Source organism: Cucurbita pepo, chromosome 16 (assembly GCF_057944985.1).
Source record: "Cucurbita pepo subsp. pepo isolate OVF chromosome 16, ASM5794498v1, whole genome shotgun sequence".
NCBI classification, from domain to species: domain Eukaryota; kingdom Viridiplantae; phylum Streptophyta; class Magnoliopsida; order Cucurbitales; family Cucurbitaceae; genus Cucurbita; species Cucurbita pepo.
In genome coordinates, this window is record NC_141813.1 from 10825146 (window position 1) to 10851915 (window position 26770).

The 26770-nt window shown below is 35.6% G+C and overlaps 4 protein-coding genes and 1 long non-coding RNA gene across 13 annotated transcripts; 3 read left to right on the forward strand and 2 right to left on the reverse strand.

Moving 5' to 3' along the window:
- The first annotated feature begins 7360 nt into the window (after window positions 1-7360).
- On the forward strand, window positions 7361-8417 carry LOC111777031 (uncharacterized). The gene has a single exon (XM_023656476.2). The coding sequence runs from the start codon at window positions 7700-7702 to the stop codon at window positions 8381-8383; it is 684 nt and encodes a 227-aa protein (XP_023512244.2). The 5' UTR covers window positions 7361-7699; the 3' UTR covers window positions 8384-8417.
- Window positions 8418-12275: 3858 nt separating this feature from the next.
- On the reverse strand, window positions 12276-12854 carry LOC111776694 (uncharacterized). The gene is made up of 2 exons (XR_002812276.2): window positions 12671-12854; window positions 12276-12598 (listed from the first exon to the last, which is right to left on the reverse strand). It is a non-coding gene; the product is annotated as an uncharacterized LOC111776694 (long non-coding RNA).
- LOC111776692 (uncharacterized) lies at window positions 12807-16505 on the forward strand. 8 transcript variants are annotated; one of them, XM_023656007.2, is made up of 14 exons: window positions 12807-12971; window positions 13261-13372; window positions 13454-13566; window positions 13694-13816; window positions 13895-14103; window positions 14239-14314; window positions 14428-14514; window positions 14614-14694; window positions 14800-14832; window positions 15034-15087; window positions 15171-15212; window positions 15292-15370; window positions 15458-15528; window positions 16296-16505. In XM_023656007.2, the coding sequence occupies exons 1-14, from the start codon at window positions 12807-12809 to the stop codon at window positions 16371-16373; spliced, it is 1323 nt and encodes a 440-aa protein (XP_023511775.2). In that variant the 3' UTR covers window positions 16374-16505. The 8 variants fall into 8 exon arrangements, with proteins under 8 accessions (XP_023511775.2, XP_086974833.1, XP_086974834.1 ...); XM_087118707.1 differs by having other exon boundaries at window positions 15034-15075; XM_087118708.1 differs by lacking the exon at window positions 14800-14832 and having other exon boundaries at window positions 15034-15075.
- A 1486-nt stretch (window positions 16506-17991) lies between these two features.
- On the forward strand, window positions 17992-20843 carry LOC111777243 (pentatricopeptide repeat-containing protein At2g17033). Of its 2 annotated transcripts, none has more exons than XM_087118627.1 (3): window positions 17992-18394; window positions 18602-19657; window positions 20581-20843. In XM_087118627.1, the coding sequence occupies exons 1-3, from the start codon at window positions 18074-18076 to the stop codon at window positions 20593-20595; spliced, it is 1392 nt and encodes a 463-aa protein (XP_086974753.1). In that variant the 5' UTR covers window positions 17992-18073; the 3' UTR covers window positions 20596-20843. The 2 variants fall into 2 exon arrangements, with proteins under 2 accessions (XP_086974753.1, XP_086974754.1); XM_087118628.1 differs by having other exon boundaries at window positions 18184-18394; window positions 18613-19657.
- LOC111777242 (mechanosensitive ion channel protein 6) lies at window positions 20366-24305 on the reverse strand. Its single transcript, XM_087118626.1, has 5 exons — window positions 22119-24305; window positions 21604-21727; window positions 21227-21520; window positions 20946-21148; window positions 20366-20858 (listed from the first exon to the last, which is right to left on the reverse strand). Exons 1-5 carry the CDS (start codon window positions 24023-24025, stop codon window positions 20570-20572), a joined length of 2817 nt encoding a protein of 938 aa, XP_086974752.1. The 5' UTR covers window positions 24026-24305; the 3' UTR covers window positions 20366-20569.
- Window positions 24306-26770: the final 2465 nt, after the last annotated feature.

Consider the following 26770-nt stretch of genomic DNA (forward strand, 5'->3'; position numbering starts at 1 on the left):
TAAAGCTTAGCCAACCACTCCCATATAAATTTAACACTATGGTCTTACCAACCCATTTTAATTCTTTTGTCCATATAGACTCACCCAACATGACACGTGTTAATATTTGGATTAACTCCGTGTTTAATGAGTGTTCGATAGGTAGTAATGAGGATGAAATATTCGAGAAATTTAAATTAAGTTAATAATTTAGTCCTCAAACTTTTAAAATTTCTATTTTAACTAGATAGATTTTTTCATACTAACGTGCATGTTGATTAGATTAATAATAATGTTTTGACATGGTAGGATGAAAATTTTTAGCTCGATGGGTAGGTCTTGCAGTCAAACTTCCTTCTACCTTTGCACTCGAGGGTCAATTCTGGTCGTGGGAGAAATGGAGTAGGGTAGGGAGTGGTGCGTGGTGTCACAGTCATGCTTTTCCAAGGCTGCATGTTCGTTGAATGCCAAAACCCTTGTTTTGTATCATCTTATTGGTTTCTTTTACTGCTTTCATGATGTATAGTTTACTTACTATACTTTGTAAGTGTATGGCGTTTCGACAAAATCATGTCTACACCTACTAGACCTGAAATGCCTTAAAATGTACTATAAGGGAATGCAACTGGTGGTCAATTCTTTCTACCTTGAGTTATATGCTATTTAGGCAGTGATGTTTCTTTCTTTGCTTATTCTTTCGGATCTTGCTTTCAAACTTCTTTTCCAAAATCTCTATCTACCGAGTTCTCTAAAACTTTTTTCTCAAAATGGAGCCAGAGGCTTGAGTGTATGTCGTTAGGTTGAAGGCGACACAATATCGAATTGGGTGACTCACTCAAGTAGTGAATATGAGTGCCGTACAATTGCTTATGAACGACCTGTGAGAGTGCGGTTGTGACACTGGTCCACTAACATGTGTATTAAGCACAATTCAATCCAACCCAAGCTAATTATAACGTGGAGTATCCTATGTAATCAATCAACTCCTACGCTCCTTAAAGCGCGTGGCTTCACTCTCCAAAACTCCATCAAAATCCCCTCACTCCTTACACCACAACTTCTCCCACCACCCTCCAACCAAAATCTCTCTCTCTCTCTCCAAATCTTAAAACTAAAATTCAGTTTCTCTCTCCTCATCTCTCCGCCATGGAAGAATCCTCTCCCACTTTCCTCTCCTCCGATCGACTTCTCAGCTCATCGGAATTAGAATTCTCCGACATCGAAATGACCCCTCTTCAATCCTACACAAGCCTCAAGGACCTCCTGCCGGACACCCCCTCGCCGCCTCCCTCCGCCGCCTACCCTCTCCAATGCCCCGCCTGGGACGAACTCCCCATCAAAAACCCACTCGTCAAACACGCCGCCTTGGCCTACCTGCAGCCGATGCTCACCCCGCCAGCCGCCGGCGATCGTAGCTTTATGCGTAGACTCAAGAAGCACGGATTCGGATGCATCGAGTGGCTCCTCGCCGTCATCGGAGAACTCTCCGGTGGAGTCCGCCGGTGGTAATCATCGGAAATGCCTGTCGTACATCATCCCCACCCCTTGAAGCTTTCAGTTGACTGGCGGATAGAAACAAAAACTTGATCTACGAAAAAGAAAATAGTTTTTTTTTTTCTTTTTCTTTTTCTTTTTAAATATTTATGTAATTTCCCAGAATTTTCCATGGGATTAATCAGTGGAGTGACGTGTAATTAAAATTGAGATTTGTTTGTAATGTTTATATATATATATATATATATATATATATATATATATATATATATAATATGATGATTTGTGTATCCATATGATTGGTTGAAATTTTATCTCAATTTTTTTAAAAAAATATTTCTAGTCTTATTATTGTGACACGTCAACATTTATGGATGGTCCAACTTAGACTTTGTGGCATTTAAAAAAAATAATAAATCCAATAATATTTTTTTAAGCTCACCGCTGTTAAATATTGTCCGATTTGGCCCATTACGTATCGTGTCAGTCTTACGGTTTTAAGGAGAGGTTTTCATACCATTATAAGAAATGTTTTGTTCTCTTTTCCTACTGATGTCCGATTTGGCCTATTACATATCGTCGTCAGTCTTACGGATTTAAGGTCGTCGGTCTTAGGGTTTTAAGGAGAGATTTTCATATTCTTGTAAGAAATGTTTTGTTCTACTCTCCTACTAATGTCAGCTTTGGCCCAGAAATGTTTTGTTCTCCTCTCCTACCGAGGTGGGATCTCACAATCTACCGCCTTGGGGGTCAACGTACGGTTTAAGGAGAGGTTTCCATACCCTTATAAGAGATATTTCGTTCTCCTCTCCAACTGATGTGGGATCCACAATCCAAGATCCACAATCCTCCCCGACTTTGATGCAAATTGTTCACTTTGACCCGTTATGTATCATCATCAACCTCATGATTTTAAAACACATCTGTTGGGGAGATGTTTTCACATCCTTATAAGAAATGTTTTGTTATTCTCTCCAAAATATGTGAGATTTAGTTTTAAAACTGTGAGATTGACACTGATACATAATGAGCCAAAACAGACAATATCTGTTAGTGGTGTGTTTGGACCGTTACCATTCTAACCTACTTAACTCTTAATATTTACTAGCACTAATTAATTATTTGAATAATAACAATAATTAATAATATATATAAAACTATTGGAACAGGTTTGATACAAGTGTCAATGTGTGCTATAGGAAAAATGGAAAAATCAGCAAGGCCGGGGCCCACCTAAATGCCAGGTGGACGGTGCACTGTGGTGGCAAATTCATGGTCATGGGAGGCGCGTGAGGCGTGGACCATAATATTTCCTGTATGCATTAAACGGAAATTAGTTTCCGTCTATTTAAAGATAAACGGCGGTTTGTTTTGTTGTTTATAAAAAAAAAACGTAATAATTAAATTAAATAAATAAATAAACGGCAGTTAGTTTAGTTGTGAGTTTGATTGTCAGCGATTGCAGCGACGCGCCACGTGCACACGTATCACTCTTGGATTCCTTGTCAGAGTCAGACAAAGTTTAGCACGTGCGGCTGATTCTTGTCGTTAGAAAATTAAAAGTTATATTTTCTTATTGGATGAAACTTTATTGTTAATTTTTACCTAACAAAAATTAGACATAAATTGTAACAACTCACACCCATGATTCACATTTCCGACATTGTCATGTTATTTACTCCTCTCAGAGTGAAAACTACTTCACAAACCAACACGAGTACTTTCATGCATCCTAGACAAATTTTCAGAACATCACCCGACTTAGAATTACTCTACGAAAAACACTAATTGCTTCTAAGAGTAGCAAACACGAGTACTTCCATGCATTTTAGAATTGTTTAAAGAAAAACACACATAATTATGAAGTTTCTATGATTGAGTCACTGAAAAGAAGATGCATTTTTTTTTTTTTAAATTAATCATTTCATGATCGTTCACTTTCTAATATAGTTTCGATTCATTCGTGTACCTTTCATTTGAAAGTCATATAAATTTAAATTTATATACATGGAAGAGGTGGCTTTAGTGTAATTTTTTAATTTTTCTTTTGCCCTTTTTATTGGGACAGATTTCAAGCTTTAAAAAATCTTAAATTCTTAAAATAATAAAAGTATATATTATTTTTAGAAAAAAAAAAAAAGTTTTTTTTTTTAATTTTTTAATTTTTTGAAATAGTGGATTTAATAAACTATTTTATCCACTAATGGCAGAAGGAACGCGGAAATGACGTAGTTAGATTTGGAAATCAGGGTGGGCCCACTTTAATGGAAAACCCATTGGGTCCAAAGTTTAGGCTTTGCCGACATAGGGCCCATCATCCTTGGAATTTCTACTCCCAAATATTTCTTTTTTTTAAAAAAAATCAAATTTAATAGTTTTGTCGAATAATTTTATAATTTTTTTATAAATAAATCAATTTAGAAAATTTATTATATATTTTTTTAAAACCACATGTATATTATAATTCATTAAATTTAGTGATTTAAAATAACATCGGAGATATTTAAATGAAAGGATTAAAGGTTTATACGGTTTGGGTTAGGTTGGTTGGATTAGTAACCCGAGCAATTCGAATAGAGTTCACAACCCAATCGAGTTGGGTTGAGTTGGGTCGTCGAGTTGTTTTTTTTTTTTTTTATAGTTATTTTAAAAAAATCCTATTTATCTATTATGTATTACATTAATAAATAAAATATTATAAAATTCAAATATCAAACATTCGAGAGTCACAATGTGTCATCAACATCAGTAACAAAGGTCAAATATTCTTAATTTTTTGTAATAATCTTAAAAGTAAGGTAGGGTCGGGTTGGGTTGTAACTCTATTTTTCAAGTTGGTCAGGTTAACCTTATAAAATAATATCAACTCACGAATCGACCTGAATTTTCGATTTTCTAAAAACTCGATCCTACCCAACTAAAAAAAATTGAACCCCACCGAGAGATTTTTCAGAGACGTTTTTGTTGGTTTGCTGGCTAAGAGTTCCAACATCTTTTGAGCTGAATAGTTGAAGATATATATGTTAGTCAATTGAGCTATACTTAAATTGACATTTACGATGTTCGTGGCTCCCTGCAACAATTATTTATGGTCAAAGTCAAAGCCCTCTAAAGAAGGTCACATTATTACATGACTTTTTGAAGCTAACATGTTTGTGACTTGAGGGGCATATCACTAAGACATGTCTTTATATTCATATGGGTCCCTCCAACTAATGACTTAACTCATTGCCCCTTCAATTAGGGACAAATTAAAAATATTCCCTCTTCATAGTTACCAAAGAAATTTTGGTAATGATTTATATGAACTATGATACGTTATTTTTAATTCTATCTCGAAGTGGACCCGACCGTCGTCCAAAATCTAAGATCTTGAAAATTTTCCAAGAAGATCTATGAACTATAAAATTGGTCGAAATCCTAGCTTCAAGAACTCGGTAAAGTTGCTTCGTTCGCTATTATCTTCCAGCAAAAAAAAAAAAAAAAGAGGAGCTGACTCAAGTGCCCCCAAACCGCGCGAAATGGTCTTGATGATTGTTTTAATCCATACGGAGCATTTCTCAATTTGTATTGGGGATTTCCGTTTGTTGTTAGAAAGATGATACCTTTGTCCCCGGAACAACTAGACCCACCATCATCACTTTAGAAGCGGAACACGGACATGTTTATGCTAAATTGACCCCTTTCGCATGACCTAGAAAGAAAAATTATTTTGGAAAATTGAAGACTTTCAAATATTATCAAAATCATGATCAAGCCAACTTGACTTATTTAACCCAAATCGATCGGTGTCCCTATCTTTGAAAGGAGTCGCCGAAAATGCTTATTCCTTTGTTGTTGAGGCTTGAAATCTAAGTCGGTGTGGCAAGCTCATACTCGGAAACTCGACTTCCGTTCTTGAATAATCCACTTTCCTACTTATTCCTTGACTTCATTTTCTATCGAGTGAAAAGCAAACGATAGAAAGTCTCGTCCCTCTCGTGTTTAATTATTTCGTTTCATAAAAATAATATGTTACTAAAAAAATTAAAAATAAATTACAACATTCAAAATGAAATTAATTTACTTATTAGGGACACTTTTCGATAAACATGTCTTGAGTGAAACAGAGACCATATAAGTAGACCCAATTAATTGGTCGGCTTCCGGAGTCGCTCTCCCAAATTCATTGTAAGTTTATGATCTTTTTATTTAAATAACTTTTAGCTAATTTGAAATGAAATTGAGTAAAAATTATTATAAATTGATATCAAATTGTCTAAATTACTTTTCCATAAAACCGTCTTGAGTGAGACGAGGGACTACACGGTGGACTTAGTTAGCTGGCTTGCATACCGAGTCACTCTCCTAGCTACGGTATGATTTTATGGTCTTGTGGAATGAATGCCAGCTAATTTTTGGCAAATGATGTTTTCTAATCACGATAGCATATTATCCTTCACGTAATTGTTTTTTTTTAAATTATCGTACTTTACCGTATCTGTATGTCCATCCACATCACTATCCGTGATTTGGAATAGCTAATAATTCAAAAGAGGGCAACCCTATGTCCAACGTCTTGGGCCCATCCCAATGAGTGATAGCCCGAGTTCTTGAAGAATCTACAACTACATTATCAACCCTAATAACAAAACCCTAATTTGAGACGTTAATGATGGGATATCGAAATCAAGTGCAAGTGCACGCTGTCTATCCAAATAGTATTCCAAGTATCTAGTTTATACGCAACGTAACAAAAATTCAATTTAAAAATAAGTTCTTTTCTAAGCTTGCAATCAAGATTAACAAAAAAGTTGAGCTAAAATTGTTGTATTTTGAAGTACTTGAAGTAAAAGCTTCGTGCACAAAAAGAAAGGAGATTCGAATCTGTATGGACCCCGAAGGAATATGTGTCCACAATTTACTCAAGTAGGTGAGGCTTCTCAATCATTGTTGCCCACGTCGGTTCTTTCGAGTTCTATATGATTCGATCAAAATGTACTTTAATTGTGTACGTAATCTATCTTTTGCAATACTTATAACTACGAGTTAATTATTCTATCATACGTAAATTCTTAACTTTTAATATTGTATTTAATACATGCATAATTTTTTTTAATTGTGCTTTATTTTATTTTATTTATCTAATTATATTATTTCTTTCCAAATTATTTATTTATCTTGATTTTCTATTATTTATTTTTTAAGTTCCAAGTTATTTTTTAAATATAATTTTTTCCAATTATTTATGTTATTTCTTATAAATTATTTGTTTGAGAATAATTATTTATAATATATTTATTAATTAATTAAAATTATTTTGACAATTTATCTAAAGTTAACATGTAATAAAATTATTTAGGATAATTTAAAAATTATTATTTATATATAAAAATTTTCTAACCTTTCATCTCTTAATTTATTTTATTTGAATAAACTCAATTAATTAATTGATCTTAGCTTACAAGATTATTATAATTAATTTTTTTAATTATAATAAATCAATAATAATTTATTTAATTATATAATTAATTCATTTTCACAATAAAAATAAAATGAATTACTTATTTACTAAAATTTATTCATTATCTAAAATGTAACAAAATTATATAAAATTCTAATAACATTTTGATGCAATTTGATTCTCATCCATCTTATCTCAAGAATTTAAAATTTTTGAAGAATCTTTACTCAAATTTTCTTTTAATTTTTAAATTCAAAAGTTTTATTTTATTTTATATTATGATAATTATTAATCATGAAATTTAAAAATATCTACTTCAACATCGACTAATTTAGGGGGATGATCATGTCTTTATAAGTGAGGAATACTAACTACATTCATACACAAGCCTTTTGTGGAAGCCCAAATCAAAGCCAAGAAAGCTTTATGCTGTACAATATCATTTTGAGAGTGTGTTCATCTAACATTGTAGTAATTAGTAATTAGTGAACAAACAATCTCAAAATTAGTGATTCAAACCAGGATATTAAGACATAAGAATCTAAATAAAACGAGATATTAGGAAAATATGATCTTACCGTTGATAAGAACTAATTTGAAGTAGCATTCAAACCTGATGAAATTTCCTTATCTGCTCCAGATCTTTAATCCAGAATTTCCCTAATCCGTCTCCAAATCGGTAATCCAGTGATTCAAAATTTCCTAAATCAATCTGAATTCAACTCCTCTTATTTAAATCAACTTTCCTTTCTCCGAATCGCAATCAACTGCAGCAATCGATTCATGATGTCTTCCGCAACTTCTTCACCGATTCAGCACGATCTTCACAGCGATGGCGACGAGCAATCGCCTCCTACTCTGGAAGTTCAAATGCGTTCTTACATCCGTCTGATTTCCGGCGATTTAAACCAAATCGTCCTCGAAACTGCTCCGATTCCTCTGCGGAACAGTCTGTTTCCTCTGCCTCCGAACGCACGGAATATCGATCCAGTGTTCTTACAGATCTACATTGCGGATATACTTTTATCGCTCAACGTCGGCGCCGTCGCTTCCGAAATCATCTCTGCACAGATCGCGTCGTTCACTCTCCAACTGGCGGAAGAACACAATGATACGAATGTTCACGTCGTCGCCGTGGTGGATAACGTCATGGAGTCCAGGTTTTGGAGGTTGCAAGCGGTGCCGGTGGTGCAGGGAGGGAGTGCGGCGGTGGAGAGGAGGGAGGTTGTGGAGGAAGTAGCGGCGGCGAATGGGAGGTATAGAATGCAGAAAGTGGAGGCGGAGGAGGAGGAGGAAGAAGATTTGGGAAATTGCAGTATCTGTTTGGATGAGATGAAGTGCGAAGGGAGCGAGGTGATAAGAACTCCGTGCGGACATGTGTATCACGAATCATGCATCTTCAGGTGGCTTGATAATTCCGATTCTTGCCCCTTGTGTCGAACCAAATTCCCATTGATGGAGGATTGATTTTAATTTGTTGCTTCCACTTTCTATGAACTTAATCGCCCAATCTTTCTATTCATCATCTTCTTCTTCGCTCCCATTTTTTATGAATTTAATCGATAAATCTTTCTATTCATCATCTTCGCTTCCATTTTTTTATCAACTTAATCAATAAATCTTTCTATTTATCATCTTCTTTGTTTTCATCAATAAATCTTTCTATTTATCATCTTCTTTGTTTTCATTTTTTATGAATTTAATAGACAAATCTTTCTATTCATCATCATCTGTGCTTCCATTTTTTATGAACTTAATCGACAAATCTTTCTATTCATCATCTTCTTATTATTTTTTTTTTTTATCTTTTCGATTCTCTGCACCATTAAACGTGAAGGATTGGATTGGAAGAACTAATTAAACCCTAAATCCTAAGCGTAAAATTTTCCTCAAGAATTAATTAAACTTAAACCCTAAACTCTAAATGTAAAGAATTAATTAAACTTTAAACCCTAAACTCTCCGTGTAAAATTTTCACGAAGAACTAATTAAACCCTAAATCTGAAATGTAAAAATTTCATGAAGAACTAATTAAACTCTAAACCCTAAATCCTAAATGTAAAATTTTTACGAAAAACCAATTAAGTTATGAACCCTAAACCTTAAATGTAAAATTTCCACGAATAACTAATTATATCCTAAACCCTAAATGTAAAATTTTCATGAAGAACTAATTAAACTCTAAATCTTAAATGTAAAATTTTTACGAAGAACTAATTTACTCTAAACCCTAAATGTAAAATTTTCATGAAGAATTAATTATACCATAAACCCTAAATGTAAAATTTTCACGAATAACTAATTAAATTCTAAACCCTAAATCCTAAATGTAAAATTTTTACCAAAAAAAAAAAAAAAAAAAAAAACTAGTTAAACTCTAAACCCTAAATCTTAAATGTAAAATTTTCAAGAAGAACCAATTATACCCTAAACCCTAAATGTAAAAATTTCACGAAGAACTAATTAAACTCTAAACCATAAACCCTAAATGTAAAATTTTCACGAATAACTAATTATACCCTAAACTTTAAATGTAAAATTTTCATGAAGAACTAATTATATCCTAAACCCTAAATGTAAAATTTTCACGAAGAATTAATTAAACTCTAAACTCTAAACTTTAAATGTAAAATTTTCAACAAGAACCAATTATACCCTAAACCCTAAATGTAAAAATTTCACGAATAACTAATTATACCCTAAACTCTAAAGGTAAAATTTTCATGAAGAACTAATTATACCCTAAACCCTAAATGTAAAATTTTCACGAAGAATTAATTAAACTCTAAACCCTAAATCTTAAATGTAAAATTTTCACGAAAAACTAATTAAACTCTAAACCTTAAACCTTAAATGTAAAATTTTCACGAAGAATTAATTACATTTTAAACCCTAACGGTAAAATTTTTTAGAAAAATTAATTATACTCTTGTCCCTAAACCCTGAATGTAAAATTTTCACGAAGAACGAATTAAATTCTAAACCCTAAACCTTAAATGTAAAGTTTCACAAAGAATTAATTAAACTTTAAACCCTAAATTCTAAAGGTAAAATTTTCACGAATAACTAATTAAACTCTAAACCATAAACCTTAAATGTAAAATTTCACACTGAATTAATTAAACTTTGAACCCTAAATCGTAAAATTTATACAAAAAACTAGTTATACTCAAAACCCTAAACCCTAAATGTAAAATTTTCACGAATAACTAATTAAACTCTAAACCCTAAATGTAAAATTTTCACGAATAACTAATTAAACTCTAAACCCTAAATGTAAAATTTTCACGAATAACTAATTAAACTCTAAACCCTAAACCTTAAATGTATAATTTTCACGAAGAATTAATTAAATTTTAAACCCTAAACCTTAACCGTAAATTTTTTACGAAAAACTAATTATACTCTAAACCCTAAACCCTGAATGTAAAATTTTCACGAATAACTAATTAGACTCTAAACTCTAAACCTTAAATGTAAAATTTTCACGAAGAATTAATTAAACTTTAAACTCTAAACCCTAACTATAAAATTTTTACAAAGAACTAATTATACTCTAAACCCTAAACCCTAAATGTAAAATTTTCACAAAGAACTAATTAAACTCTAAACTCTAAACCTTAAATGTAAATTTTTTTATAAAGAACTAATTAAACATTAAACCCTAAACTCTAAATGTAAAATTTTCACAAAGAACTCATTAAATTCTAAACTCTAAATTTTAAATATAAAGTTTTCACGGAGAACTAATTATACTCTAAACTCTAAACCCTAAATGTAAATTTTGTGCAAACAACTAATTAAACCCTAAATCCTAAATGTAAATTTTTATTTATTACATATGAACGAATAACTCATGAAACCTAAATCCTAAATGTAAATTTTCACGAATAATTAATTAAACTCTAAATTCTAAATGTAAATTTTTTTTATTAAATATGCACGAAGAATTCATGAAACCCTAAATATAAATTTTTCAGTTACGAATGTAAGTTTTTGTCACATGAACGCAACCCCGTGAAGTATATACATACATATTACCGTAAATTTGTCAAATTTGAATTATTTGCCAAAATCCAAAAGACAAATCAAATAAGTTTTTACATGCTTTAATTATTGTGGATTTTGAAAATTTATGTGAAAAAGTAGATAAAATAAAGAAATTTATAAATGGTAGTAATGATTATAAAACTTGATATTATCTTGCTTTTTCTTTTTATTATTGATTTAAACCTCTCCAGATTTTTTAAGCTAAAAAACAATTTTGGGAGGTTCATAAATGGTAGTATTGACTATCAGATTTCATGCACATAAATGATATTTTTGTTTGATTACGCAAATACTTTTAACAAATTTATTACATTAATATATTTATTTCAACTATAATCCAAATAATAAGTTATCCAAAAATATATTTATTTCAGCTTATAATACATTTTTTACCCTAATAATCGAAATAATAATAATAATCAAATAAAAACAACAAAATAATAATAAATAAATAAATAAAAAGAAATAATAATAATAATCACATAAAAACAACAAAAGAATAATAAATATATAAATAAATAAATAAGAAGAAACAATAATAATAATGGGGGCGTCTGAAACCGTTAAAAAAGTCTACCCATCCAAGCCAATTTGGATAACTTTTTCGGAGAAAACATTGAATATAGTCTCCTTTGTGATAAGGAATCAATTCAAATAAAATTAAGATTATCTTATAACCAATATTGATTATGTCAAACTTAAATGATTCTAAACTACGAATGAAAGCAAAAATGCTGTTTCCTCTTGTTTTTAATTATCCATCATAGATTTGTAACTATCTGAGAATAAATAAAGCCTCACTTGAAGTATCTTGAAACTGTTATTGATTATTCTTGAAGTAACATTAATAGTATATGATTGAGGTGTCTTTGTTCATATCAATTTGCCTCCTCAATACCAATGAACGAAGGGTAGTTTTGAAACTAATTATAAAAGTCGGGTGATGCACAATGTGTCGTGATTTAGCTAGATCATGGACCACCTACGAGTACATAAACGTAATGTGTAAATTGTGTACTATGCACGTGTGATTTGCTTGATGTAGCTCAATAGATGTTTCACTTTCACAATTGACACTTGGATGCCATGTGGAACTTGTGCATACTTTGTTACAATTTTTCATGTAGATTAGATTTATATGAAAATTGGTCTAATCTCCAACACCTTATATTACTTAGGTGGCTAATTACATAAATCAATAAATTAAAAACATTGTCGAGGTGAGAATCTGGTCGTAGGTCCACTCAACATGGACTTCTGTGTTAAGGTGACCAGCTAACCAACTGGCCGAACAAACCTAGAAGGAAGATACCAAATATATCAAATAATCCATTTTCAAACTTGGAGGTCAAAATGTCGAGTTTGAAAATTCACGAACCTATAAAACGTTGCCAACGTTACCTAACCCTGCTCGAGGGGGCAAAAACGTAATTTTTCTAAAGAAGAAAAGAAAAGGAGTACTTTTTGACCATGCATGTAACAGACTAACCATGGTTAAACCAAAATCAAAGTCCTTGAGTTACAAAAATTCCTCTCATGCTAATTAATTGCCAGATAGCCCTTTCTTTTCATTCATTCACATTTTTTCTCCATCCAGATTTGGGCGGTGCAAGACTTCTAACTGTGCCACAACTGTTTGAAACAAACAAGAAAGTTCACAAAATTGCAAAAAAGTCCACAAATATGTATATATTATAATCTTACCTTTTTGTGTATGGTAGGTTGGCCAAACCAAATCCAAGTTTCCAATTCTACAAACACCAGAAGGATCCTCACTTGAACTTCTTATAATAACAAGAATGGAGCTGTTGTTTTGCTTTTTCTACTAAGAGCAACAGAGATGGAGAAGATGATGAGTTTAAACCATCTGTTCGTGACGACGTTCATCGGAAGCTTGTCGATGTTCATGGTCATTCCGAGCATTGTTGACATAACAATGGAGTTTTTGTGTCCTCACCAGGATCACTGTTCCATCGCCATTTATCTCTCTGGTCTCCAGCAGGCGGTATGTGCCTAATACCATCTACTTCCATTTGCTTTAACAACACCATGAACTGTTTAAGAACAATTAGTATTGTTCATATGAACAGTGTTTCATTCCTTTTTTTCAACTTTTTGATACTTTTCTTCAAGCGTTTTGATCTTTAAACCGACCCCGCACCGGGATTTTTATGATTTAAAAGATAGTGGAAATTTTAACCTTCCCCTGCATGTTCTACTCAAGAAAAAGGGAAGATGATGGTGTTTTGTCTATAACAAAGGACTAAAATAGTCAAGGAGCTGTCAAACTGCAGATTGTAGGGCTTGGAGCAGTGGTGATAACACCAGTAATTGGGAATCTATCAGACAGATATGGAAGGAAAGCAATGCTGACTATCCCAATGACATTTTCAATCATACCGCTCGGTTGGTTTAGTGTTAAATCTCAGTTCGATTCATCATAAAGTTAATCACCAGCTGTGATACAAGATTTGAATGATTTTGCAGCCATAATGGGTTATAGAAGAACTACCAACTTCTTCTATGCATTTTACATCATGAAAACTCTCACAGACATGGTTTCAGAAGGCACTACAGTTTCACTAGCTCTTGCTTATGTGGTATTTAGCTTCACTTAAAAACTATACTATACCAAAAACTACTTCTTGATTCTCCTTTGTTTCATTCTCAGGCAGACGAACTATACCAAAAACTACTTCTCTTGATTTTCCTTTGTTTCATTCTCAGGCAGACAAAACTTCAGAGGATCAGAGGATCTCGGCATTCGGAATCCTATCTGGGGTCAGATCTGTAGGTTATGTGTGTGGAACCTTTTCGGCTCGGCTCCTTTCAACTGCTACGGTGTTTCAGGTTTTCCATGGCTTCTTTCTGCCAACATAACAAAGTATAAGTATGCCCAAATTGTGCTTTCTTTGTATCCTTGTGCAGGTGGCTGCTTTCATGTCAGTGCTTGCAGTAGTGCACATGAGGATTTTTCTCAAGGAAAGTATTCCAGATCAGAATGAGTTGACTCAACCGATCTTCGACGAAAACTTAAGTGGTGGTGATGATGAAAATGGACCAGAATTGCCTACAATAACTCAGTTATCGATAGGGATGTCTTCTATAAGAGACGTTATCTCCTTAATCACGAGTAGGTAATTTCGATGCTCGTTTCCAATGGTTTCTGCCAGTTCTTAAGTGATTTTCTTTTCACTGCTAGTTTTCTTCCATTTTGTTCTTCTTTTTGATGTTTTTCAATGACCAACTCCAAATGAAACAATACTCTATAGCACAACATTTTCACAAGCAGCAAGAGTTTCCTTCTTCAATAGTCTAGCAGAGAAGGGGATGCAAGCATCACTAGCGGTACAATTCTCATCAAATAGAAAAAATTTAGCTCGTTTTCGAAACCATCTGTTACCATAAACACCTCACCTTCAGGTTTCAACTTCAAACTTAGATCTATTCCTTTTCTACAGTATTTCTTAAAGGCCCGTTTTCACTTCGACAAAAACCAGTTTGCTGACTTGATGATAATTGAGGGGGTTGCCGGGGCCGTTTCACTGGTATCCTTTACTATTATGCGCTACTACTACCCAGGGTATCTTTTGCAAGATTGATTATAGGTAGGTACTCTTTTGTTTTGAACTTATACCCTCTTGCAGTTTCTTTTGATGCCCGCTTTGGCACTAGCTATAAGACAGGAGAGGTTGCTATCGATAGGGCTGTGGGCGAGCATTATAAATGTAGGCATCTAACTCCCATCTCTTATATGTTTTATAATGCCATAAGCATGCCCCATTTGCCTCTCCCTAACCCCATGATGCTGATGATTACCCACTTCAATGCAGATACTACTTAACAGCATAGCTTGGTCAGTTTGGGTAATTGAACTCCACTTAAGTAGCTAGATTCTTATCCTGTTCAAAAAAAAAAAAAAAAAAAAAAAAAATAGCCCTTGTTCTGCTCGTAATCGTACAGGCACTCGTTTGATTCTGTTCGGTCTCCTTGACCTGATAGCTATTCTCTATCCAACCTATCAACTTTTGTTTCTTTAATAACCACAATGATCTTAACATTTGTAGGTTCCTTATGCTTTAAGAGCATTTACAATTTTTACAATTCTGGTCAGTCCAATAGTAAGTTTTCCTTGCTTTCTTCAAAGCTTGTCTTTGCTCATAAAAAGTGCCGTGGCATTCACACGAATCTATGGCTTGAACAGATATTCAACATTGCATCGAGTCAAGTTGGACCGAGTGAGCAGGTCAGTACACTAAACAGTAAAAAAGAAACTAATGTTTTGTTGGTTGAACCTCTTAAAGTAAAATAAATTTCATCTCAAGGGGAAGGCCCAAGGATACATCTCAGGCATTAATTCCCTTGCGAACATTGCTTCTCCATTACTTTTCAGTCCCTTGATAGGTATATCAATTGTCAAGATTAGTGTAAACTTTTTTTTCACCACAAATGGAACTCCATTTGTTTGACTTCATCCATCAATCTATTCAGCTCTTTTCCTCTCCAAGGATGCACCATTTGACTTCCCCGGCTTCGGTATTTTGTGCATTGGGCTCGCTTCGGTAAGGATACAAAATACCTCCTATTGCCCTCTTCCTATGTTTAGATCGTAACTTTATACAGCCAGACAATATTCAAGCAAAGAAGATTGAGAAACCAAGATAGAAACAACAGTGTACATCATTCTTTCTTGGAAATACTCAAAATTGAAGTGTTCATAGATTCCAATACTCCTAAGCAAAAAAACAGCAGGGGAGCCCAAGCTCACAGCTAGTAGATATTATCCACTTTGGCCCGTTACGTATCGCCATTAGCCTTACAGTTTTAAAACACGTCTACTAAGAAGAGGATTGCACACCCTTATAAGAAATGCTTTGTTCCTCTCTCCAACCAACAATTGGGGGGGTCCCACATCGATTGGAGAAGGGAACGAGTGCCAGTGAGGACGCTGGACCCCGAAGGGAGTAAATTGTGATATCCCACATCGGTTGGGGAGGAGAACGAAACATTCTTCCACCCCTAGTAGATGCGTTTTAAAACCTTGAGGGGAAGCCTAAAAGGAAAAGCTAAAGAGGACAATATCGGCTAGCTTTGGGCTTGGGTTGTTACAATAACACACCATTTTGATTTGAAGCCTTAGATATCAATTTCTCAACACCCCCATCCCCAACTCCTTGATCCGATTGAAAACTGCTGTTTATTTCTAATATGTCTATGAACTAACCCCAAATACTGGCTAAGTTCTACAAGGATTGATAGCTATTGAGTTAGTTCTTTAAGATTGTTCTCATGTGTTCTGTTCACTTAACAACATCTTTCTATTTTGCAGTTGATTGGCTTCACTCTAAGCCTGATGATCCGGGTAGACCCGTTCATTTGCATTCAGAAAATCAAAAACTTAGTGTAGAGCTTGTTCATAACAGCCAGACAGAGGGATTCAGGAAATCCCCAAGTAAAATCCTTATTGGTAGATACTGTGAATTTGAAGCAACACAGAGACAACAGATACTCAAACTCAAAGCAACTACAGCAGAAAGTGCGTCGTAAATTAAACATTTAAACGTACCTGTAGCGTGTGTATATGTATTGGAGACCTTCGATGGTTTTCTTTCAGAACCCTAAACAGAACTCAGTTCAGCTTTTGTACATATTTTGATCTTGTAAATCCTCAGAGCACTCAAGATTGTTGTGCGTTCTTCACCATTGATGAATGCAATAAACAAAATGCTTCGATATACTGCACAAATGAATGTTGTAGAGGTCCCGATTGTGTCGAATGGAGACCATGTTTTCTTCTGCAAATCAGATATAAAAGCTCGAAACAGAGAGAGAAATACAGACCTTAGAATAGAACTTCATTGCCCAAGAATTTGGATGGGACATTGGAGTTTATGGCTGTGTGAACTGTGAAGGCTTTGCTTTTTTTAGTTTTTATATTCTATTACTTAAAAGAAATGAGTTTCTTTGTTTTAGTTCGAATGAGTCCCTGAGACTCTGAGACATTCGCGTCCGCCAACAGCGGACTATTAAGGATTGCATTCCACACATGTTAGGGTGTAACGACCCAGATCCACTGCTAGCCTTGTTCTCTTTGGTCTTTCCCTTTTGGGCTTCTCCTCAAGGCTTTAAAACGCGTCTGCTATCGGAAGGTTTCCACACCCTTATAAATGGTGGTTTGTTCTCCTCCCCAACCAATGTGGGACATCACAATCCACCCCCCTTCGGGATCCAGCGTCCTCGCTGGCACTCTTTCCTTCCTCCAATCGATGTGGAACCGCCCCTAAATCCACCTCCTTTGGGGCCCAGCGTCCTTACTAGCACATCGCCTCGTGTCTACTCCCCCCTTTGGGGAACAGCGAGAAGGCTGGCACATCGTCCGGTGTCTGGCTCTTATACCATTTGTAACGACCCTGATCCATCGCTAGCAAATATTGTCCTCTTTGGGCTTTCCCTTTCGGGCTTCCCCTCAAGGCTTTAAAACGCGTCTAAAGTTTCCACACCCTTATAAATGGGCCGTTACAAATGGTATCAGAGCCTTCCCCTAACAAACCACCATTGACAAGAGTCTTCCCCTAACAAACCACCATTGATAAGGGTGTGAAACCTTACCCTAGTATACACGTTTTAAAGCCTTGAGGGGAAGCCCGAAAGGGAAAGGTCAAAGAGGACAAGGTGGATCTGGGCCGTTACATAGGGACTCCAGAACATTGGCTTCCGCCAACAATGGACTATTAAGGATTGCATCCCGCACATGTTTATATTGTAGCCTGCAACTGATTCAGCTTCCGCTTCAGGGAGATCAAATGACTTTGTTAGCTGTTGTTCCAATTGAGCACTGTCCAAAGAAGACTGACTTTTGGCCAATTCGTGAAAGCTTGTAAAGTTAGAAGAACACGACTCTCCTCATTCGTATGATATTGTCCACTTTGAGCATCTCATGACTTGATTTTGGACTTTCCAAAAGTCCTCAATAATAGGTAGGGAGAGTACTCAAGATCATTCTTAAATTAGCCAACTTTAACTTTCATCCAACCCTTTGTTAACTACTTCAACTGACCTAGTGGAGGGGTATCTGATTTTGCAGATGCGATTTACTTTTGGCGCCTAATGGAGCTCCGCTTATGCCCGCCGCCGTACGTGATTGGGGATAGCGTTCGACTCTTCTCAAAGGCACCTAAACGCTACGACGGCTTCTGCAGTTACCATTTCCGGCCAAATCTGCAGGTCAAATGTGCTACACTCACCAAACAAAGTCACCGATTCCTCTCTACTTTGGCCACAACCGCCGCCGCCGGCGACCATTCAGCTACCAATCGGTTGATTCGGAAGTTTGTTGCGAGTTCTCCGAAATCTATTACTCTCAATGTCCTCTCCGATATCCTTTCCTCTCGCACGGCTCAACCTGGACTCTGCTCTGTTGCTCTCACCGTAAGTAGCGTTTTCTTTTTCTTTTCCCCCTCATTATCGCATCATTCTGCGAGAAGATCGAGATGAAAATTATATTTCCAGGTCTTAGATTTAGGTTTCCTTATCATCTACGTAATGGTAAAGTTGAGAATTATTGCGAAATTTGGTCACTGATCTCTTCCGATTCTCTTGTTAAACTGTTCTATCAATTTCCTTATGTTCCTGCAGTTATATTCCAGAATTACTGAGACGTCCTGGTTCACATGGAATTCCAAGCTAGTTGCTGACCTTGTTGCCTTCCTCGATAAAAATGGACAGATTGTTGACTCGGAAGCCCTAATTTCCGAGGCAATTTCGAAATTAGGGATTCAAGAAAGAAAGCTTGTAAACTTCTACTGTCAGCTGGTTGAATCTCAATCCAAACACGGTTCAGAAAGAGGATTTGGTAACGCATATGCTTGTCTTCTTGAGCTTCTTTATAATTCGTCCTCGATTTATGTGAAACGTCGAGCTTATGAATCAATGGTTACTGGTTTGTGCTCCTTGAAAAGGCCTCAGGAAGCTGAGAGTTTGGTAAAAGAAATGAAAGCCAAAGGATTTGCTCCTGCTGCATTTGAATACAGGTCCATTATTTACGCATATGGAACATTGGGGTTGTTTGAAGATATGAAGAGGAGTTTGGAAGAGATGAAGAACGATGATATTGCTTTAGACACAGTTTGTTCTAACATGGTGCTTTCATCATATGGAGTTCATAATAAGCTTGCAGATATGGTTCTATGGCTTCAAATAATGAAAACTTCTGCTCTTCCTTTCTCGGTTCGGACGTACAATTCTGTCTTGAATTCATGTCCGAAGATTACGTCGATGCTACAAGACAAGAGCGGCGATCTTCCAGTTTTGATTGAAGACTTGATCTCGGTTCTGGACGGCGATGAGGCTTTGTTGGTTGAAGAGTTGGTTGGTTCATCTGTTTTGAAAGAAGTAATGGTGTGGGATGCAATGGAGATGAAGTTGGATTTGCATGGAGTACATGTTGGTGCAGCTTATGTGATCATTTTGGAGTGGATGAAGGAGATGAGACTGAAGTTTGAGGATGAGAGCTGTGTGATTCCAGCACAAGTTACAGTGATTTGTGGATCTGGAAACCATAGTATTGTTAGAGGAGAGTCTCCTGTAAAAGCTCTGATTAGAGAGATTATGTTTCGGACACAAAGTCCGCTGAGAATTGATCGAAAGAACACTGGTTGCTTTGTCGCCAAAGGAAAAGCTGTAAAGAATTGGGTATGTTTGAGATGAATATAACATTGTTTATGTAATGGCTTTCTTTGGACTTTTCCTTTCAGACTTCCCCTCAAGGATTCTAAAACGTGTTTGTTAAGAAGAGATTTCCACTCTCATAAAGAATGCTAGGAAGAGGTTTCCACACCCTTATAAAGAATGTTTCGTTCTCCTAACCAACCGATGTGGGATCTCACAATCCACCCCCTTCGAGGCCCAGGATTTTCGCTGGCACTCGTTCTCTTCTCCAATCGATATGGGACCCCCCAATCCACTCCCTTCGGGGCCCAGTGTCCTTGCTAGCACACTATCTCGTGTCCACCCCCCTTTGGTCCTCAGCTCCTCGTAGGTACATCGTCATCCTCATTGGCACTCGTTCCCTTCTCCAATCAATGTGAGACCCCTCAATCCACTCACTTCGGAGCTCAGCGTCCTTGCTGACACACCGTCTCATGTCCACACCCTCCTTCGGAGCTCAGCCTCCTCGTTGGTACATCGTCCGGTGTCTGGCTCTGATACCATTTGTAACCGACCAAGCTCACCTCTAGTAGATATTGTCCTCTTTAAGCTTCCCTTTCGGGCTTTCTCTCAAAGATTTTAAAACGTGTCTACTAGGGAGAAGTTTCCACACGCTTATAAAGAATGTTTCGTTCTCCTCCTCCTCAACCGACGCGGGATCTCATAGCATATATACTTCGAAACATATTGAAGTGATGGAAGAACAGATTCTCAATGTAAGATATAAAGATCAATAAGACATTTTACATGGGCTAATCAACTCAATAACACACACATAGAACAGCATATTATCTTGATTTAGTAACAGGAACCAGAAAAATGAAATGGGAATGCAACTAAACAATCCCTTCGAAGTCGAAGTCTCATATTGTGAGTTGATTTCCTTGTCTGCCTCACTCAACTTGCAGTGGCTCCCCAAGTAGCTGGAAGCCTAGTAGAGTTCACTGGAGGCAAGGAACAGACGTTGATATTGAGCGGTAGGAGACGATATTGCAGGTCGAGCTCTTGGAAAATTTTAACCAGTTCTTCAACCAAGAAGGCTCTCCTAGTCCACCTCTCTCCCATGTCTTGATGGTTCATTCTGTGAGTAAGCCATATTGCTATCCTCATTCTATTCAATTCTTCTACATCCTTTAGGATAATCAATGGCGCAGGACACCAGTGCTCCTTCTTGTCTTCAATGAAACTGCAGAGACAAAGCAGCATTAGAGAGGTCAGGAAATGAGGGGCTGTCTGCATTTTTATTAAACTGTGTTATCGTTTCTCCACATACCTTAGTATTCTCTGTCTCATGATAGCAATTTTCTCAGGTGGAGTAGTTATGTGAAGACAGAATTCTACGGCGTCACCCATGTCGGGACTGCGGTAGTAGTTGTGGATGGCCTTCGTTGCGAGAACGCTATTCGGAAATATGATCTTCTGGTTGTCGAATCGTAGAAAAACGGTCGTCAAAATGTTCATTTCTTCAACAATCATCTGAAATACAAGGATATGCAGTTTAGGACAGAGTATCAGATGGGAATGAATGTAATATTACTTGGAGAAGATGGTTACCTGCACGCCATCGATTTCGCATCGGTCTCCAACATCGAATGGATGCATCACAAATAAGAAGATGATTGCTTCAAAAACAGTCTTGCAAGTATTTCCAAATACAAATGCGACCAGTACAAGCTGAGAGGTTACAAATAGGAGAAACTTGCTGGTGGCTATACCCAGAATCAGTAGCCAAATTACCAGAATAATGACAGAAACTAAAATATTCACCATGCGGTGAAGTTTGTTCACAGCTGTTTTGGTATCGTTCAGTGTCAAAGCTAGTGCCCTCCGTTCTCTAAAGGCATTGACCTGGAACAATTTGATGCGTAATATCATTAGAGCAAGATATTAAACATGTCGTGTACTTAGATTTTGATAAAGATAGCCCTTACCACCCAGTTTTTCAAGGATGATTTGCTTATTTTCCTACTCTCAGATGCTCCTTCAAATAGACTCATGGTTTTTGAAGCTTCATCTTCTACCATGAAACGCATCAAGTCCTCTAGGTAGATATATCTAACAGAAGGGGGAAAAGCTGATGAGAAATCAAGATCCAATTACATGTAAAAACACAATAGGAGATGTATTAGCAGCATCAGGGCAGCTTGGTTGGCCAACTTGTAGCATGGATCAAATTAATAGTATAAGCAAGTATGATGGGTTGGTTTCAAACTAAGTCCAAATTGATGGTGAATCGTTAATGGGAGACGCCGTTTCAAGTGAATATTCTTTCAATTGACATTAATGCAATTTCCTTGACCATCCTCTTGATGGGGCATCTTTTCTCATGATCTTTAGAAAAAGCATTGAAGTTCCTTAAAAATTCCTTCACGAGAAAGTAAAAAAGGGGCAGGTTGTATGAACTGCAAAAAGCATTTAAAGCACTTTCATGGTGTGTAGCACTTACTTGGAACCCTGCGAAGCCACGTTCTGAAAAATCCTCTTAGCAGCAACTTTTGCCTCATACTCACTCTTGATCTGGGTAGTTGATTCATCCTCATGAGCTGAATCCTTTATCTGTTCATCCAAAGTTGAAAGCGCCCCATGTCGGACAATGTTCATCAACCTCTTCATATTCCAAGCAGACACATTCTTAGGACTAAGCCTATGCAAGTGATCAATAGTTATACCCTCATCCCCTTTCTTGGATAGCGCCCGAGATAGCTTGGCACTCCTTCCACGGGGACTTTTCTGTAGCCCTCCACTCCCTATTACCCTTCCACCCTCTGGACTTGAAAAGGCAGATGCCCTTAGATCAGGAGGAATAGTGGCCCCTGCATTCTGTAACTTCATAACCTCTGCTGCAAGCTTCTCTTCTTCTTCCTTGCTCTTTTGAATCTCTATCAATGGCGGCCCTGACAGTGTCTCGATCACATATTGGTTATACAATGCATCCTGAATCCTATCGAAATATGTACTCACATGGAAAGAAGACGCCAGAACCTTCACTATCAGCGTTTTCACCAGCCAAACCAAAGTGCTTACCAGCAGACATATCAGGACTTTGGTCACATATTCAAGGGCATCGCTCTTTACTTCTCTTTGAACTTTGTCATCAAACAGAAAGTTCCAAGCAATTAGAACCAGACCCAACCAAAGGCAATTCTGGACTGCCTTTCTGACTCCATAAACGAAGTATAGAACCCTCTTACGCAGTAGAAAGCTTCTCTCGATGAAGAACACGATTATCCTAATACCCCAACCAGAAAACAGCCTTCCGCATATCAGAACTAGAATCATAACCTCCCATTTCCATAATTCAAGCTTCCATAGCTTCTTTCTCCTCCAGTAACGGATTGTTAGAGTGCAAATCAATGCCGCGATTATCAGAATCAAACTCGCCCATTGTAGCATAGTTAGAACACCGAGATTAGCCTTCTTATACTCATCAGGAAGATCCTCTTCCAAGAATGGATCATCGTCTTCCTCATCCAAGGCTTTTGACAATAAACCAGAGCGGATTTGCCCTGATTTTGGTACACGCCCTGACCTCCTGTCCTGGTGTTCGGGCGGGTCCAGCAATCTGGACTTAGTTTTAGTCTTCAGCAAGCTAGATTTCCGCTGGAACGATACATTCCTCTCGAACGATGAATTAGATGTGCATCTCACAACCTCAGCAGCACCGTCATCATGACCATTGCCATGCGGTCGATGGTCACGCTGCGGCGGTTGCTGTACTCTATGTTCTTCATCGACCGGCGAGTCTCTATGTCGTCTTCGCAGCGAATCGCTTTCGGAAATCTCTGAAATAGACTCGAACGAGACCTTCAACTCTTTCGAACTCCGTCGCATCGGAGATTCTGCCACCGTAGGCAGAGTCTTATCATGTGGTAGTTCCAGCATTTCCATATCCATATCCAAACACATCTCTCCCGACGCCTTCTGCTTATGCAGAAACTGTCCAATAAGCTTGGAAGGCGGATCTTCCACATCCTTCCTCTGTTGCCTAAACTCAAAATCCTCACCCTTACCACCATCGCCATTACTACCTTCACCATTATTCCGTTTACTATCACTATCATTCCAGAAATCATAGCTCGACTCCCGCCAAATCCTCCCACTGGAGTTCACCGACTCCACAGCTCTCGCAGATGCATTACTCGAAGCATCAGCCTGATCGACCTTCACAATGACCTCCTTCCGGTCAGATGCATCGGACACCGCCATAAACGACTGTTTCTGGTGAAGATTGTTCGGCTCCTGATCTGAAAGAATCGGAAGCTGTTCTTGATGTTGAGTAGAGTCTGTTCCAGAAAGCTTCCTCACATACTTATAAGAGCCGTGGGATTTGAATGCCTTAAGAGAGAAATCCATCCACCGAAGATTTCCAACAATTAAATAGCAGTGATACTACGCAAATGTTGCGGAGGAGAAAGTGGAATCAGAGAGGAAAAGGTATTATAAAAATAAAGGAATGGCGTTGAGAGTTGAAAATTCGATCAGTGGGGAAAGGTTGTTGACGCGTGTACCGTTTCCGCCATTAAATAAAGAGCTTCTTCTTCTTCAGACGTTTCTAGGAGAAGAGAGAGAAAGAAGAGAGAGAGAATTTTCTCTGCCTGCAACAGACTCGAATGTGGCGCCGGAAAAGAGACAGACAGAGGCGACAGAATAATTTACATAAATATTTTTTTTATAAAATAAAAATAAAAATTAGTTTGAATATTTTAAACCCTAAACCATTTAAATAAAGAAGGAAATTTTCTTTTTTCAATATTTTATAACGGAATATTACATTATTGCCAGTGATGATTGTACTTTCCAAATATGAGGCCAAGGGTAAAAAAGGTATTTGACTAACAAAATTCATCACAACTTTTAGAATATGTTTGAATTATACTTGATTTTTAAAAGTTTTTATTTTAATTTTAAAATTGCAAAAATGCCCTTCAAATTTTGACGTCAACGACATTATTTACAATATCACTTCATATAAATCGATGAATAAAAAACAATTTTGTGAATAATTAATAAGGTCGTTGAAATTAAGTTATTAATGATATTATTTGTGATTTCTAATTTTTAAGATTATTTCACGTCAATTTATCTCATTTATTTTAATATTTTTTAAATAATTTTAAAATTGAAGGACTAAAATAAAATATTTAAAAATGTTAGATGCATAATTAAATATATATTAATTTGTGTTTATCTTCCAACGTTAAACCTTCCATCATTTAAAACCTTCCATTTTTTTAAGTTAGTCAAATGCAAGAATTGGTGTCTATTATTAAAAATTAATAAAGTGAAAAATAAATAACAAAGAGTGTCTTGTTATTCTCGAATTATCATTTTTTATTTACACCTTTTTTAATCTTTTATTTATGTACTCAGGATGATTTTGATAGTTTACACTAAAAAATTTAAGTTTTAATAAATAAATAAAAAATAGAAGAAAAATACGAATTTTCGAGATAAAATTCTAAAAATTTTGTCGCGGTTAAATTAAAATTAAGTTTAATTTATATGGATTAATAATTTAATTTTTTTTACCATTAAATGAAAAATATGATTGAGCATAATTACTTCTAACCGCTCCATTCAAATATGGCAAAGATTTGTCTCAGTGCTTCCAGATCTAAATTGTTTTTTATAATTACAAAAAAAAAAAAAACCTTAATAATTAAGTAACCATTTATTAATGTAATAGTTTTTTTTTTTTTCCTAAAGTAATTTTAGTGATAATTGACGTATAATCTCACATTTCTTAATTATTAAACACGAGAAAAAAAAATCAAACCTTCAATACACTTTAAAATTATTAATTTTTAAAGGGTATAGATAGAAAAAATAATTTTTAAAAAAAGTTATTTGAAACACGCTCTAATTATCCATGAGCTCACGACTCACCGTAGATAAATTACGAGACTTCTGTCTCCTCGATTTATGATAGCGAGATATTTTGATGTCACCCTACTAAATTAATATATATCGACATAAAATTTTATTTAAAATAACGTCTTTTTTACATTTATATTGAAAATCCTATCAAAATATACGGTTGCTTTAACGTTAATTATTAAGTTAATTATCTTCCACGAATCGTACATAAGTGGGTTGTAGTACATTATTTTATTTTTTACCGTTTTATTTTATTATTTTATAGAATTTTTTAAAGAGAAAAAGATATATAATATCATAATTATTTTGTGGTCCAATAATTACTAAAACAATAATTTCAATAATTAACAGGTTATTAAAAAATATATCGTTAATTAATTACATTTTTCTTGAAAAAACATAATAAAACCCGAAAATAAATTCCATAATTAACTACGCGTAATTTATAATTTTATTTCCGGAAAAAAAAAATATATACATAATTTTACGTTTAAAAAATATTGGAAAGTCCGCTTACGTAAGAACGAGGGTATTTTAGGAATTATGGGAAAGTTCGAGCGGCTTCAGACGATTACGTGTTGAAATTTTATAGGTCATCTTAAAGAACACGGTACACGTGGCAGGTGGAAATCCCCTGCTTTTAGTCGTGCGCCAAACGAGGCCGGTGCAGAGGATCTGAACCGTCGGATGAAGTAGCAGGCAACGTGTCGAGATCACATGGGGGGGATGAAGGTGAATGTCATTTTCAGTTAAAGTTGACTATATGGGTGAGAAAGTTACGCCGCGGGCCGTTAAAGGAAAGAAAAACGGACCAATGGAAAAGTGACAGTTAATAATTAATAATAATTAATAAAAAAAAATGGGTGACAGTCCATGCACACAACCTAATAAAAACAAATGGAAAGAGATTATTTAAAATAAATAAATAAATAAATAAATAAAATAAAAAGGGGAAAAGACAAAAAAGGACAGTGAGGTCTGAGAAGAATGGGAAAATGGAATGTCTGAATGGGACAGCAAAATCCTCAAGAGACCAAACCAATATTTAGGAAAATTCAATGAGATTTGGTTTTTTTTTTTTTTTTAATTAGTTAAAAATATTTTTGGATAATTATTTAGTTTTTTATTTTTGTAAATTAAGCTCATAAATATTATTTTTTTATTTTAAAATTTAGTTTTGGTGATAAGAAACAAGAGGAAGCTCTATACCAAATGATAAGA

Bases quoted from the DNA above. Each gene is read 5' to 3' on its own strand.
- LOC111777031 (XM_023656476.2), top strand. From the start codon at position 7,700: ATGATGTCTTCCGCAACTTCTTCACCGATTCAGCACGATCTTCACAGC.
- LOC111776692 (XM_023656007.2), top strand. From the start codon at position 12,807: ATGGAGAAGATGATGAGTTTAAACCATCTGTTCGTGACGACGTTCATC. The intron at 13,567-13,693 runs GTATTTAGCTTC...TTTCATTCTCAG, and splicing joins CACTAGCTCTTGCTTATGTG to GCAGACAAAACTTCAGAGGA. The intron at 15,371-15,457 runs GTATATCAATTG...CAATCTATTCAG, and splicing joins ACTTTTCAGTCCCTTGATAG to CTCTTTTCCTCTCCAAGGAT.
- LOC111777243 (XM_087118627.1), top strand. From the start codon at position 18,074: ATGGAGCTCCGCTTATGCCCGCCGCCGTACGTGATTGGGGATAGCGTT. The intron at 18,395-18,601 runs GTAAGTAGCGTT...ATGTTCCTGCAG, and splicing joins TCTGCTCTGTTGCTCTCACC to TTATATTCCAGAATTACTGA.
- LOC111777242 (XM_087118626.1), bottom strand. From the start codon at position 24,025: ATGGATTTCTCTCTTAAGGCATTCAAATCCCACGGCTCTTATAAGTAT. The intron at 21,728-22,118 runs GTAAGTGCTACA...CCCTTCTGTTAG, and splicing joins GTGGCTTCGCAGGGTTCCAA to ATATATCTACCTAGAGGACT. The intron at 21,149-21,226 runs GTAACCATCTTC...CTTGTATTTCAG, and splicing joins GCGAAATCGATGGCGTGCAG to ATGATTGTTGAAGAAATGAA.